Source organism: Harpia harpyja, chromosome 7, assembly GCF_026419915.1.
Source record: "Harpia harpyja isolate bHarHar1 chromosome 7, bHarHar1 primary haplotype, whole genome shotgun sequence".
NCBI lineage: Eukaryota > Metazoa > Chordata > Aves > Accipitriformes > Accipitridae > Harpia > Harpia harpyja.
This window is the reverse complement of record NC_068946.1, coordinates 26,734,677-26,747,059: the sequence shown is the minus strand read 5'-3', so window position 1 is coordinate 26,747,059 and position 12,383 is coordinate 26,734,677. Positions and strand designations below refer to the sequence as shown.

At 37.3% G+C, this 12,383-nt stretch overlaps 1 protein-coding gene across 6 annotated transcripts in view; it reads left to right on the top strand.

Annotated features, from left to right (window-relative positions):
- Window positions 1-12,383, top strand: part of ALS2 (alsin Rho guanine nucleotide exchange factor ALS2) — a 51,232-nt gene that overhangs the window by 38,232 nt on the left and 617 nt on the right. For 4 of the 6 annotated variants that reach the window (XM_052793622.1, XM_052793626.1, XM_052793624.1 and 1 more), the window contains exons 31-34: window positions 1,152-1,213; window positions 1,858-2,007; window positions 2,313-2,409; window positions 3,809-5,107. In XM_052793622.1, the coding sequence (XP_052649582.1) occupies window positions 1,152-1,213; window positions 1,858-2,007; window positions 2,313-2,409; window positions 3,809-3,847 (348 nt within the window). In that variant the 3' untranslated portion in view covers window positions 3,848-5,107. Of the gene's footprint in view, window positions 1-1,151; window positions 1,214-1,857; window positions 2,008-2,312; window positions 2,410-2,541; window positions 2,695-3,808; window positions 5,108-12,383 lie in introns of those variants that run through there. The other 2 variants (XM_052793628.1, XM_052793625.1) reach the window with 2 other exon arrangements.

Sequence of the window (12,383 nt, the reverse complement as noted above, 5' to 3'; positions counted from 1 at the left end):
CTGTTTATGAATCAGTATACTATTATTGAAATTTTTTATTTCTTATAGTCATTTAGATACTCCTGCCTTCAGATCACCTCTTCCCTATTTATAACTGTGGCTTTTGCAAAGTCTGTAATAATCAGAAGTATGGCTTTTCATCATAGTAGTTGCTGCACACAGATGAGCTGATAGTCCTTGATATAGGGATTGAGTGTTACAAGTTTGTAATAATAACCAAAGCTGCCACTGAATCCCACCCCTCAGGCTATGGGTTCCCAGCAAGACAAGTCCCCTTTTTTCCCAAATCATGAAGTTGAAGATTCACCTGAGAAAACATGATGCAAACCTCCACTCAGACTTTAAATGTTACAAAATCCAGAAATAACACATTTCTTGAGTTACTTCAGATCTTCTGTGGTTTTAGGTATTGGGCAAAACTCTTACCAGCTGTCTGAAACCTTCATGCTTCTGACTGGGTTTTTTTGGTTATAGATTAGAGCCCCTCCACTGTGAAGTACTATGTGGCGTGTGCCTTCTCTGAATTATGCAGTATATGATGCTCTCTGCAGCCATTTACCTTTATTTGCTGGGTCACTCCTTCAATTAAACAGGATTTTTTAGCCCAGACATGTTTATCTATTTCTCTCCTCTGACCAGTTTCCTCATTTTTGTGAATTTCTCTAGGTCTTTTTGCATCCATCCATTCTCTGCCTGCTCCATTCAGAAAGACTTAGGCTCAGTTGCATATTAAGAGCTAACATTTATATTTGTTCTTTTCTGTTTGCTCCACAATTGAGTCTCTGATTATTGACTGCTATGACTTCTAAGTTTCAACCGTTCCTGTCTTATGGTTCCCTCATGATTGTTAACCATTAAGATTTAATGATTCTCAGTCTTACCTGACCTGCAAGATATCCAACACCTGATTCTTGTAACATACCAAGGAATTCAGTACAGGCTTTTGCGAATTTTAAATGAAACTCATGCAAATTATATGTAGGCTTACATGCAAATTATATGACTTAGCATCCAGGCACCTTCCCCTTCCTTTGCACTGGAAAACTGGAAAAAAAAGTCTTTTATGCCAGTGTTACATGATACTCTGCTGTTCTTCTGCTGAATAGTGGTGGTGTTAAACCTGCATGATAAATCTTCTCATGATTACACAGGTATCATCAAATACAAAAGATGCCTGCTTTGCCTCTGCAGTTGAATGTTTACAGCAAATCAGGTAATTCTCTGAAATTTGTCTTTTAGTGCTTTACTGTTCCTGCTATAGTAGTATGTAGTTTACTTGACTGTGATCCTTTACCTGTCACCTTTTCTTTGTTCACCTTCATAAGAGAGGTCACCAAGAAGTTTCAGAGTTCCTACTAAAAATGTTAGCGAATTCTCCCGATGGGGAATGAAGGACAGCCTCACAAATGTGACTGAGATGTCTCCATAGGACACTATTTAGAATCAAAAGCATGAGGATGTCTAATCAAATATACATGTGAACTTCTAAACAATTATGGCAAAATGACCTGTGCATGGCGAGCTTTTCTGTGTTTGTTAGCTGACATAAGGAATTCTGCTGTAAGAATTTAAGTAAAAATTAAAAGGGTTTTAGAAAGGAATTTTTTGCACCTTTACCACTATGTTAAAACATCTTAAAATTGCAAAGACAGTCTCACTTGCAGTAGTGTGCCTTAATCCGGTAATTATAGCTTGAGGTACTACACAGCCTTGGCAGCCATGGCTGTTGTGGTGTGAGTGATCTGCCTTATCTTCTTGGGCAGGGGGGGCATGCTAGCTAGCAAATTGTCTTCCTAATTTAGATGCAGATCTGTAACTTCTTACTGTTATCCTGTTTTGCTTTTGCTCTCCAAATAGTACCACATTTACCCCAGCTGACAAGTTGAAGGTGATCCAGCAGACTTTTGAAGAGATCTCTCAGAATGTACTTGAGACCCTTCAAGAAGATTTTCTGTGGTCCATGGATGACTTATTTCCTGTTTTTCTCTACGTGGTGCTACGAGCCAGGTAGGCACTAAAAGTGGTATCAGTCATAAGCTGAGTATAGGCAGTATGAATACTTTTACCTGTATTAAACACTCCTGCTTCTCATTATAGGACTAACTGCTAGCTTTTTGTAACTTAGTAAATTTTCCATTTTGGCTGTTTTCTTTGGCCTGGAAAAATTTTGAACAGTTGACTGTGAAATGGCTGTGACCTCAGAATGAGGTTAGGGAAAAGCATGGTTTTTGCACAACACCATGTACAAAAAGTAAAAACATTATAATGGCATCTTTTGTTCACCTATTCTCTTTCCCTCCCCCATGTGACAGGATAAGGAATTTGGGGTCTGAGGTGCACTTAATTGAAGACCTGATGGATCCTTATCTCCAGCATGGGGAGCAAGGCATCATGTTCACTACCTTGAAGGTATGAAAATTATTCAGGGTTATTAAAAGCTTTCTTTAGAAATTAATCAGCTTTGAGCAATGATGATCAGCTTAGGACAATTGTATGAATGTTAGGTTGTAACTTTTTGGATGTTTTTATTGAAATTTTTAGCTAGGATGAGCAAGGAAACTTAACTTGGAGCTTAAGATAACCTAACAATTGCAGGTACTGCTAATAAAATGGTGCAATGTGCAAACGTACTTTACTCAAATGTAATATTGGTTGCTGTTGACAGTTCTGAATGCTCACTTGGAGCTTGTCGTTCCCCTGCAACTTAACCTTATTCCCTTTTTAAAAATTGAAATGAAGTGCTGCTTTGGAGATTAGCCATTCCAGTAATGGAAAAGTCTAACATTACATTAAGGTGCTTCAGGAATTCAATTTTAGGGGGGGGGGAGGGGGGGGAACAAAATCAATGTGTCACTCTCCACATTCTATTTAGTATTTTTTTTCTTTTTAAGTATGGAAAAAGGAAGATAATCTGTTTTGATGACTATCCTATTGTACACTAGGACCTCCATAATGGAAATGGGTTGTTTTGGTACCTCCAAACTGTTCAAACAAGGGGGTCTTGTGACAATTCAGCTGTGTGGTGCTTTTTTGTGGGGTTGTTTTGGAGGGAGGCTGTTAATCTGAAACTTAAAAATCTTAAGCTGAGCTGTTAGGTTAACATGATTGTATTTTCTGTCTGTGCAAACTGGAAATAGTTGGGTGCAGAGGTTTTTTCATACCTGTTACTTTTATAGTTCTGCAAAAAGGGAAGGTTTGAGTTGGTTAAAATTTATCAAAGAATCTATATAGTAGAAGCAGAATCTTACCTTCTGTGAGTGCAAGTGCTGTCTGAGACATTTATATTAAGTTTCTGGTCATGGCTGACCCAACACGTATTTGCACCAGCATTAAGGGATGAACAGCTATCAGCAGCGGGTCAAGGTATTTATCTACGTGATAGAAACCTTTGCTTTTCACTCTGAGTGCTTTTGAAACGCTTAATCCCTGCATCCTTGTCCTATAAGAAAATATTTTCTTTTTTGGGCCCTTCTGTCAAAGGGCAAAGGAAGACTCGTGAGCAAAAAAATGTACTTCATCTTGGCAAAGCTGGGAGCTGTGGAAGTATTCAGAGTCCCAAATCGTGCTATCTTGCTTCATTAGGAGTTGGACCTAATTTGTAACTTACAGTCTCCTGTTGTTCTTTCTGCTAGTTTATGTATCAGAAGATTCTCATGTGTTGAGTGTCACTGTATCATCACTGCTTGCAGAAAGCTTAGTCCTCTGTTTTCTTGGATAGAAAAAAAAAAAGCAGCCTTTTTGTGTATGATGCTTTATCAGCTTGCTGAGAACTGGTATGTATGCTAAACTGAACTTTGTTTTAATTCAGGCATGTTACTACCAGATTCAACATGAAAAGCTTACCTAGACCGTCATTTACGACCTGGCTCTGTGGGATATTCTACTCTGGAACTTCACTAATATCCACTTTCTTCCCTGAAATGGCACTTAGAAAACACTCTGTTACAGTTTTGTTGTTACAGATGAAAATATTCAGTTGTTTCTTCTGAACCTCCAGTTTTAAGATTGGAAAACTGCAGCCAGAGGCTCTCTATGAAGTGGTGATGAAGCTAGAGACTTGGTTTGTCAAGTACTTGCCAAGAAGAAATAATTTCCTATTCTAACACAAAGATTATTTACTTGTTTTAAATTAACAATGCTGCAAAAAGGCATGGCATCTACTTAGAGTACCTGTGAAAGTCTGGACCGCATGGCTTCTAAAGCAGTGGGGTTTTTTTTATTATTCCTGGTTTGTCAACAGAGATGTTTAAAGAGAATGAATTGCACCACAGAACCATTCAGTCTTCCTGAATGAAGCTACTGTGTTTATTTAAAAAATAGAAATATGTTAGTATTTATAATGGGTAACCTATAGTGTGTTCAGCTGTAGAGGTTTTGAGGCATCTGTGTTGAACAGCATTGCTGAATGCAGTTATTAATGTACTGTTGTGGAAATAATCACACTGTTATGGACTTCCCTGTTTACTAGAATTATAAATATACAGGCATTCACCATTCTTTCTGTTTATGAAATAAATAAAAGGCACTGACCACTTTAAATTTTGGCACTGAATGAAATACCCGAAATCTGTAGTGTTTAGTTTTATTACCCTGAGGTCAGAGGACAAATGCTTTCTCTGGAAGCCCATGTGATAGGAGAATGGGAACATGCTCTTGAACAAGCTGACCATGGATTAGGTTTGAGACTTTTGCCTGTTAACTTATTTGTCAGAGTGAAAAAAGCTAACCTTGTTGCATTTTTGAACATGTAGAGAAAAAGTAACTTCCCTGGGGGATTTTTGAGTGTGAGTGTGTGTGTGTGTTGTTCTGTGGTTTATGGTTAACTTTATACCAATAACACTAGTGGATAACTTGGGTATTGTAGGTGCTGTTCTTGACCATGGCTGACTCAAAAAAGGGGGATGGAGGGATAGATTATAGATTGTTATAATGGCTTAAGTTATGTCAAACTACATTAGATAATGCTAATCATATTTTTGAAATAGTAATCATGGCTTCTGTATTGGCACCTAAATGGAAAGAAACCATATGTCAAAATACTGTTTTGAACAGTGACTGTAATGTAGCAATTTTCATAATAAAGTAAAAATGATTGGTCTTTCTGAAATTATTTTTAGTTTTATCAGAGAAGGGGAAAGAGTAATTCTGGCAAGATGATGTTTAAAACTACTGTTATACTTGTTAACATTTGCAACAGACTATAGTGATAACAGACTTCATGTTTGCAAACAGTTTTTTATTAGCTTAATCTTTTTAAATTATACTAAATAATTTGAGGAGAGAGAAGCAATAATATGAATAAAAGGGAAGATATAAAAAGAAGCTAACGGGGGGGGTACACAACTAAGGGTGGAGACTAATGAAGTATAAGGTAGGAATTTGAACACTTAATCTTTTGTGCTAGATGCAGTCTTTCCATGCTATCATCTCTTTGAACTTGAGGTACAAAAAATATTTAACTGAAACCTGTAGGAGCAGAACTGCTCTTTGAAAGGGAGCTATGCTGAACAGCTGAGTAAATCAATGGCAATAATTTTCATCTGCAGAGATCTGAATTCAGGATTTTTCACCTTTTGTAGGAGTGTAATCATTAAAAACAGATTTGGGCTGCTGCTTTTTTTTTTTCTGCTGTAACTGTTCAGTGTTAGTGTCTGTTGTCTTCAGATGTTTCAGAAGAAAGGATTTTCATCTTCAGCTTTGACATGTGAAAAGCTTTGTTCCATATGACCTTACTCATCCGTTGATTCTGTGCCTTAAACTGAGAATGTAACTAGAGATGGGAAGTTTTTCCATAATCTTCCTGCCTTTCAAGAAGGAGGTGTATCTACAAATATGTAGCAACTTCAAATGTTTAACTTCATGCACTGTGAATGATGCAAAGTTGAGAACTAAAAAAACCAAAAAATACATCTGCTTTGTATATATATATACACACACACATCTACATCTACACAACCTCTTATAAAAAGTAGTGGTATCGCATATGAATTTAGCTTGCTGATTAATGGAAGCAGACAGCCTGGGCTGGATTATTTTTGGTCTTCCTGATATATAGCTTAGTTATTAGCTGAAGAGAATCCTAGGATTAAATGTGCTTCTGACACAGATTCCACTTTACAGCCTATGTGGGCTGTGATGCATTAGGAAATCAGTACAGACCAGCTTCAATTTGCAATTTGTGTATTTCTGTAGCCTACAAAGAAATGAGTTAACCTGCAGGACTTCTCCAGATGTATTGCTTCATGGTAATTACTTTTTTCTCATCTTTTTTTTTTATCCCTAAATTGAAAGCTGGCTATTTCTTGTGCTGCAGCAGAAATCCTGTAACCAGCAACAGAAGATCAATGTTACAGTATTGGAGATTCTCGTAATTGTAGGTATGGTAGCTGAAGACAGACCTTAAGAGATGAGTGCCCTATTGGCTGGGAAAGTTGCTGAGAATAAGAAACTACTTCAGTGAGAGACAACTTAAAGCAGGCTTTTTATGCAAGAAAAGGGTTAAGGGGATTTGTTCTCTTCTCCTTGGTAATGAGTAGTTCTAAGGTTAGGTTCCTGCGGATTAGAAAGGAGAGGATGTCCATAGATTAGCTAGGGCAGTGAGGTTACTTGCTCTACTAACATCCAGCAAGTACTCTTTCCCTCTGGAAATTCTGCATGAGCTGAACATGGTGTATTCTGTGGCGTCTGCAGGTAAGAAAATATTCACTGTACTGAAACCATTGTACTGCACAGATGCATTTCTCCCATGCAACTGTGAAATTAGTTTCTTCTCATAGCTACAGCAAAGCTAATTAAACTTGTGATATCTGTTTAATTCCCATTAGCTAAATATTGGAGATATGTATGAATGGGGAGTAGGGGCTCAAAAGAGAATTTTTCCCTTGCTCCTAATCTTCACAAAGTATTCTGACTTGAGTACCAGGTGCTATACATTATTGACTTATTTTGCTGCAAGTAGGTTTGCTTCCTAACTGTACTTGTTTTAGAAGCAGTTTTGGGAACTACCTGTTCTGGTATGTTGAGAGAGAATGTAGAGGAAAGATACGTGACTGATACGGGACTGTAGAACAAATCCTTTCTTTGAACTACCTAGCCATGTACTTGTAAGTTGGTTTAGTATCAGTGTGGTGATGTTGTCAGGTGGTGGTGGTTTGGGTTTGGTTGTGAGTTTTTTGGTTTGGGTTTTTTTGGTTTTTTTTGTACACCCAAGCTGTTCGCAGTAAACAGCTGGAAGTAAAGCTGGCTGCCTCACACGACTACGGTGTGCTGCACCTAAGCATTTTTCTCTGAATGCGCCGCTCTTTTAGGAAGCAATGCTTTTGAGGCATTTACCCCCATGTGAACAAGGTACTCACACCACCAGTGGAGCTGTAAGCTTTTGTTTTAGAGGGAGGCAGAACAAATCACCACTGAATATATCTGATTACAAAGAGTAATAGCATAAATTGTTCCATCAGCAACCTTACATGTGCAGGTGTGATTATCTAAATCTCACAGAATGCCTTACATGAACATAAAATTTATTCAGTCTTTTTTTAACCTGTACCACCTCAGACTTGCAATAAGTGGTTCTTGGGTCAAGATAAGGATATATGGTTTCAAAGGATAGGTCTCTACCTTTGCTTAAAATGCATCAATTTATTCCAGTACTATTTAGGGTTGTTTTTTTAGTTAAAACACTTTCAAGCCTCAAAAAGTGTACAAGCAGCAAGATGGTTTTTTACACTGACTAGAAGAAGCTGACAGACTTCAGTGATGAGACTTGCCTAATTAAGTTTATTTCATGCAGAACAAAAGTCCTGAATAGAGCATGTCATTTGAGAGTTGCTGAATGTCTCTTATTACCATTTTTTGCCTAATCAGTTTGCTGATTTATAGTGGCTTATTTGCAACAAAAGCTCTCTGAGTGTTCCCTGCCCTCAAGCTAATTTGCAGTCTTCGATGTGCCAAATCATTAATTTTGACAAACTTAAAAGATACGACTCGTTTTCCTTGTTAAAAGTGCTCAATAACCTTGTCAAACATATTAGCCAAAGAAGCTTATAAGAGCAGGGGGATTGATGTTCTGAATGTCAGGTTCTCTGGTGTTGTCCCCTGTAGAGGCCTGACAGCATCCAAAATTGTCCACTTCAATACAGTTTTTAGAACTGTCTTTAAAGCAGGGCTTGGGTTCCCTTGCAACTCTAGCCTTGTATCAAAAGACCTTCTGGTCTGTCTGACAAATAGGGTAAAAGTATTTCATACTCTGCTGCTGAAGGAAGTAAGCCCTGTAGCCCACATTCATGCTAACTGATGTTTGTAGGCATGAGGTGACAGACTTCTTTTGACTCTAAATTTTGGCACACTCAGCACGGATATCTAGTTCTGTCCCTAATAATAGAAGACGTTTCTCTTTGCCTGTTAATGAGCAACTGTAATTGCGTGCAATACATGTGAATGGGAAGGACCGTACACTGGCTGGGAGATTAGTCAGGTAAGCCTTTTAGTAAGAACTTCCACCTAATTCACTTAGATCCCTGGGATGAGGAGACCCTGAGCTCTGGCCTTATAGTCTGTGTAGGTATAAGTCTTAGGAAATGAAGGCACAGTAGTAGTTACAAGTTTGTTTGAACTCTGACCTTTCCCCTTAAGGAAGCAATTTAGTGGGTCTTTTTCTAAAGAACTGCACAGAAGCAAGATACTATTCTTCCTCTCCTCTAGTAATAACTTATTCATCATCTATTGCTACTGACAGCTGCTGAAACCAGGCTTCACAGTTGGAAGCTGCTTTCCTTTTGTTGTGTGAAAATATGAAACAGCTACTACTTTATGAATGAGGTGAGCTGTGTTGTTAAGAACTTGACAGGTTTTGATGTTTAAATGCTGCTTCTGTCAGTGTGAGCATAAACTCTGTAGTTTAAAAAGGCAACAATGGATGGAAGGGTTACTAATGCCGGGTTTATTACTAACCCTAGCAGCTCTCTGATAGCTATACCCAAGGATTTCACCCAAAAAGGCAAGCAATCAGCATTCAGTAGCTTTCCCAGTTTTTCTTGGAAATCCAAGGTCAACCTTTAAGACAGCATGTCTAAAACTTCTAAACGCACTCAAGTTAATCCCACATCTGTTCTCTATGGAAGCAGTAGTGATACCAGAAGCTACAAGGCTCCATGGAAGAAAAAAAATAAATTAATCTCTCGAGTATTTTAAAGGGGTAACAGTATTGTTAGTATTTTAGCAGAATTGGAAGTATTTTAGCATCTCCAGAAATGTTGTTCTTTGTCTCTGTTTGCAGGATGATTCTCAGTAGTGTATTAAAATGAAATAACTCTTCAGTAGAAGATTGTAAAATATTTTTTCTTTGACAGCAACAGGGTAACTTGCTTGCTTTGGTTTAGTTCTTTCCCCTTCTGAGTCACTGTGCTGTGTAAGATCTATCCTAGCTGAGAAGAAATAAATATGATCCAGCTCCCAAAGGCTAAAAGGGACCTTGATGAAGGTATTCCTAAGACTATACTGGAGACAGCTGTGGTTTTTTTTTTTTTCTATTTTCCTTTAAACTCCTCTGTTTTGTAATAGAATATAAGCAATGTTAATTGTCAATATGGTGACAATGCCAGTTTAATAGACAACACTACATGAACAAAGCAGGTCTTAAGATTATGGTAATTTCACTACAGTTACCACAAGAGAGAAGATTCAGTTTTCAGTATGCATCTGAGGAGTCTTCTACAAAAAAACTGAGGGTTTTTGCTTGTCTATTTTGAGGTTAAGGGGTCTTCTAAACTTTATTTTAACTAGCTAAATCAAAAAGCTTTTGGAAATATTTCCTGTCTTTCACAGGTTTCCCTATATGTGTTTGTAGGGTCTCACCCTACCTAAAAGGGCATGCAGTCTGATGCTTTGAAGCTAAATAGGACAGAACATAGGAAAAGCCAGATCTAGACTTGAAATAACTCAAGTTTTATTCTGGAGAGAACTGGGCTTTGAATGGGAAGTTACTGTAAGTACAATGTGTTGAGAACCTTCTGGGTGACAGAGTATCTTTATGGATAAAAGTTGTATATGCTTTGAGTGAACAAACTGCTATAAAATCATACATCTGGTAACAGATGTATAGTAATAACTAAAGTTGATCACAGCTGACAACCAGAATATATCTTTAGATGTGAGATGGCCAGACAAATTCAGTTAGGGTTAGGGGAGTTGTCCCAGAAAGCCCAACTGTATTATAACAGGGATTTTACTGATTTATTCTTTTTTGAGGGGGCAAAAAAGATGGGTTGTTTTGGGGGCTTTTTTGAGGGATGTATGTGATGAGATTTTTAAATCTGGACTTTCAGTATGTGAAATATAACATGTAGATCAGGAGTTGGCTCCTTTATAGTACATCTGAAATGTTTGGACATGCTCTTTTCTTTTGTCTTCAAACATCCTTTACCACAAAATTGTAATCAGGATTTTGAATTGGGAGTATGCTGTTGGATGTGTGTAGACTATATAAAGCAAAGTAAACAACTATTGTACGTGGGAATCAGCAGATGTCAGCAGGGTCTGTCTTTAGTTCTTGAAAAATCTGAAAAAAACCATAAAACCTAGAGAAGCTTTAGAATTAGTAATAATAATAGGAAATGGGGCTTCTGAAATGTCGCTAATGGGATAAGCTGTCAGAAGTTTCCTTTTAGAACATAACTTGCATATTGAGTACTATCTCTTTGTAAATGCTTCTGCAACTGAATCTGGATCTACAGACTCTTAGTTCCCAAAAAGAGGCAGGGGACAGAGATCAGCCAAGCTGAGGGTTACTTGTGTTTGCATATTGCTGTTATTCAGGGAAAACCAGGAGCACCACTGTCCTGAATTTACTTTGCAACATAGGGATTCTTCTTTCCATGTCTATACCATCCCACAGTAAAGACTTGTGTTCTACTCCTAATGTCTTCAGTAATTAAGAAACAGGTATTCATGACTAGATTTATATGGCCTGCTTTGTTAAATCCATCATTAGGCAGATCAACTAAGCTTAAACAAAGGGGAAGGCAAACTCTTAAAGGAAAAGAACTCAGACTACTGAAAAAAATGAAATAATTGCAGCTCAAAACCAAGTTGCATTGGGTATTGGGGGAGGATCAAACTATATTTTTGTTAGTCTTTGGAAGAAGAAATCATAATTTTCAAAGTAGTCTTTGGATTGAAATTTCAATAAGAAGTATCACTGAGTACCCTGTAGAGGTAACTTGAAATGAATTACCAATGCTCAGTAATAAAGTGTTTGAATCATAATCCCCTAACTTCTGATCTTTTTTTTTCTCCCTTAATTTCCATTGCCTTCTGAAAGCAATTTTATGATTTAACAGGAGAGAAGCATGTTTTAAAAATAAGTATTAAGAAGTGCAGTAAAAGTGACAGTAATGCCTTCTGCTTTTATAAGCAGATCAAGATAATACTTTTCCTGCTTGTACCTTTGATGTTTTCTGTCCACAGAACAATCTAGAGGAAAAGGGTGCCTTTTTGCTTTACTAATCCAGCAGATAAACTACTGTATACTTAACAGAATTTGGTAAGGCATTCTCTGTGCATACAGTGTCACACTGTGGTTCACTATTGGCTGAGGTGCTCAGTTTCCTGTACAGGTTTTTTTAACCTGTACTCTGAATCATCTCTTGAGTGACCTGTTTATATATTTAACTCTTTATAATCTTACAGTACTGGTAATTGTGGCAATATCTTCAAACTTGTATCAAATGTGATTTGGAGTTAGATCAACTAGGATGTAATGAAAAATCTGAATTACTTCAGAACTTTCATAGATAGATTCCTGATGCTTTGGGGTATAAATGCACCTTATGCTGTTCCCTGGGGAATTTCTATACTTGTTTGCAAAGACGACTTCTGAGAATTCTCTGAAGCAATCTTGTACTGCATTGTTGCCTATTAGCAGTAGGTTGGAGAACTTCCTCCATTTTTAGTCTAAGGGAACATTATATGTTGTCACAGAATTTTAAGGGAGGGAAGGAATTTGGAAGAAAATTGTAGAAGGCTTATTTTTTATATGTGAAAAGTTCAGTGCGGCACGGATACAGATTAATTAGTGTAAGTGTTGGCTTCCTGCATTACTTAAAAATTCATATTTTAAAACTTAAAGGAAAAAAGTAAGGTAGTATATGCTGCTTTTTATAATGAAAGATATTGGAGGGTTTTTTTAGATTAGCAAAAAAACTTTGCCTCTATCTCTAAAAGTAGCAACCAATTATAAATTGCCTGAGAGAGATGATGATACCAGTAAGGTAAGGTATAGGGGTTTTTTTTATTGGGGTTTGGGTTTTTTTGTGTTTTACTTCACTATGAGGAAATAGAGGAAAATAATGAAATCTTTGTGGAATTAATCCTTCAAAGACCTTAAA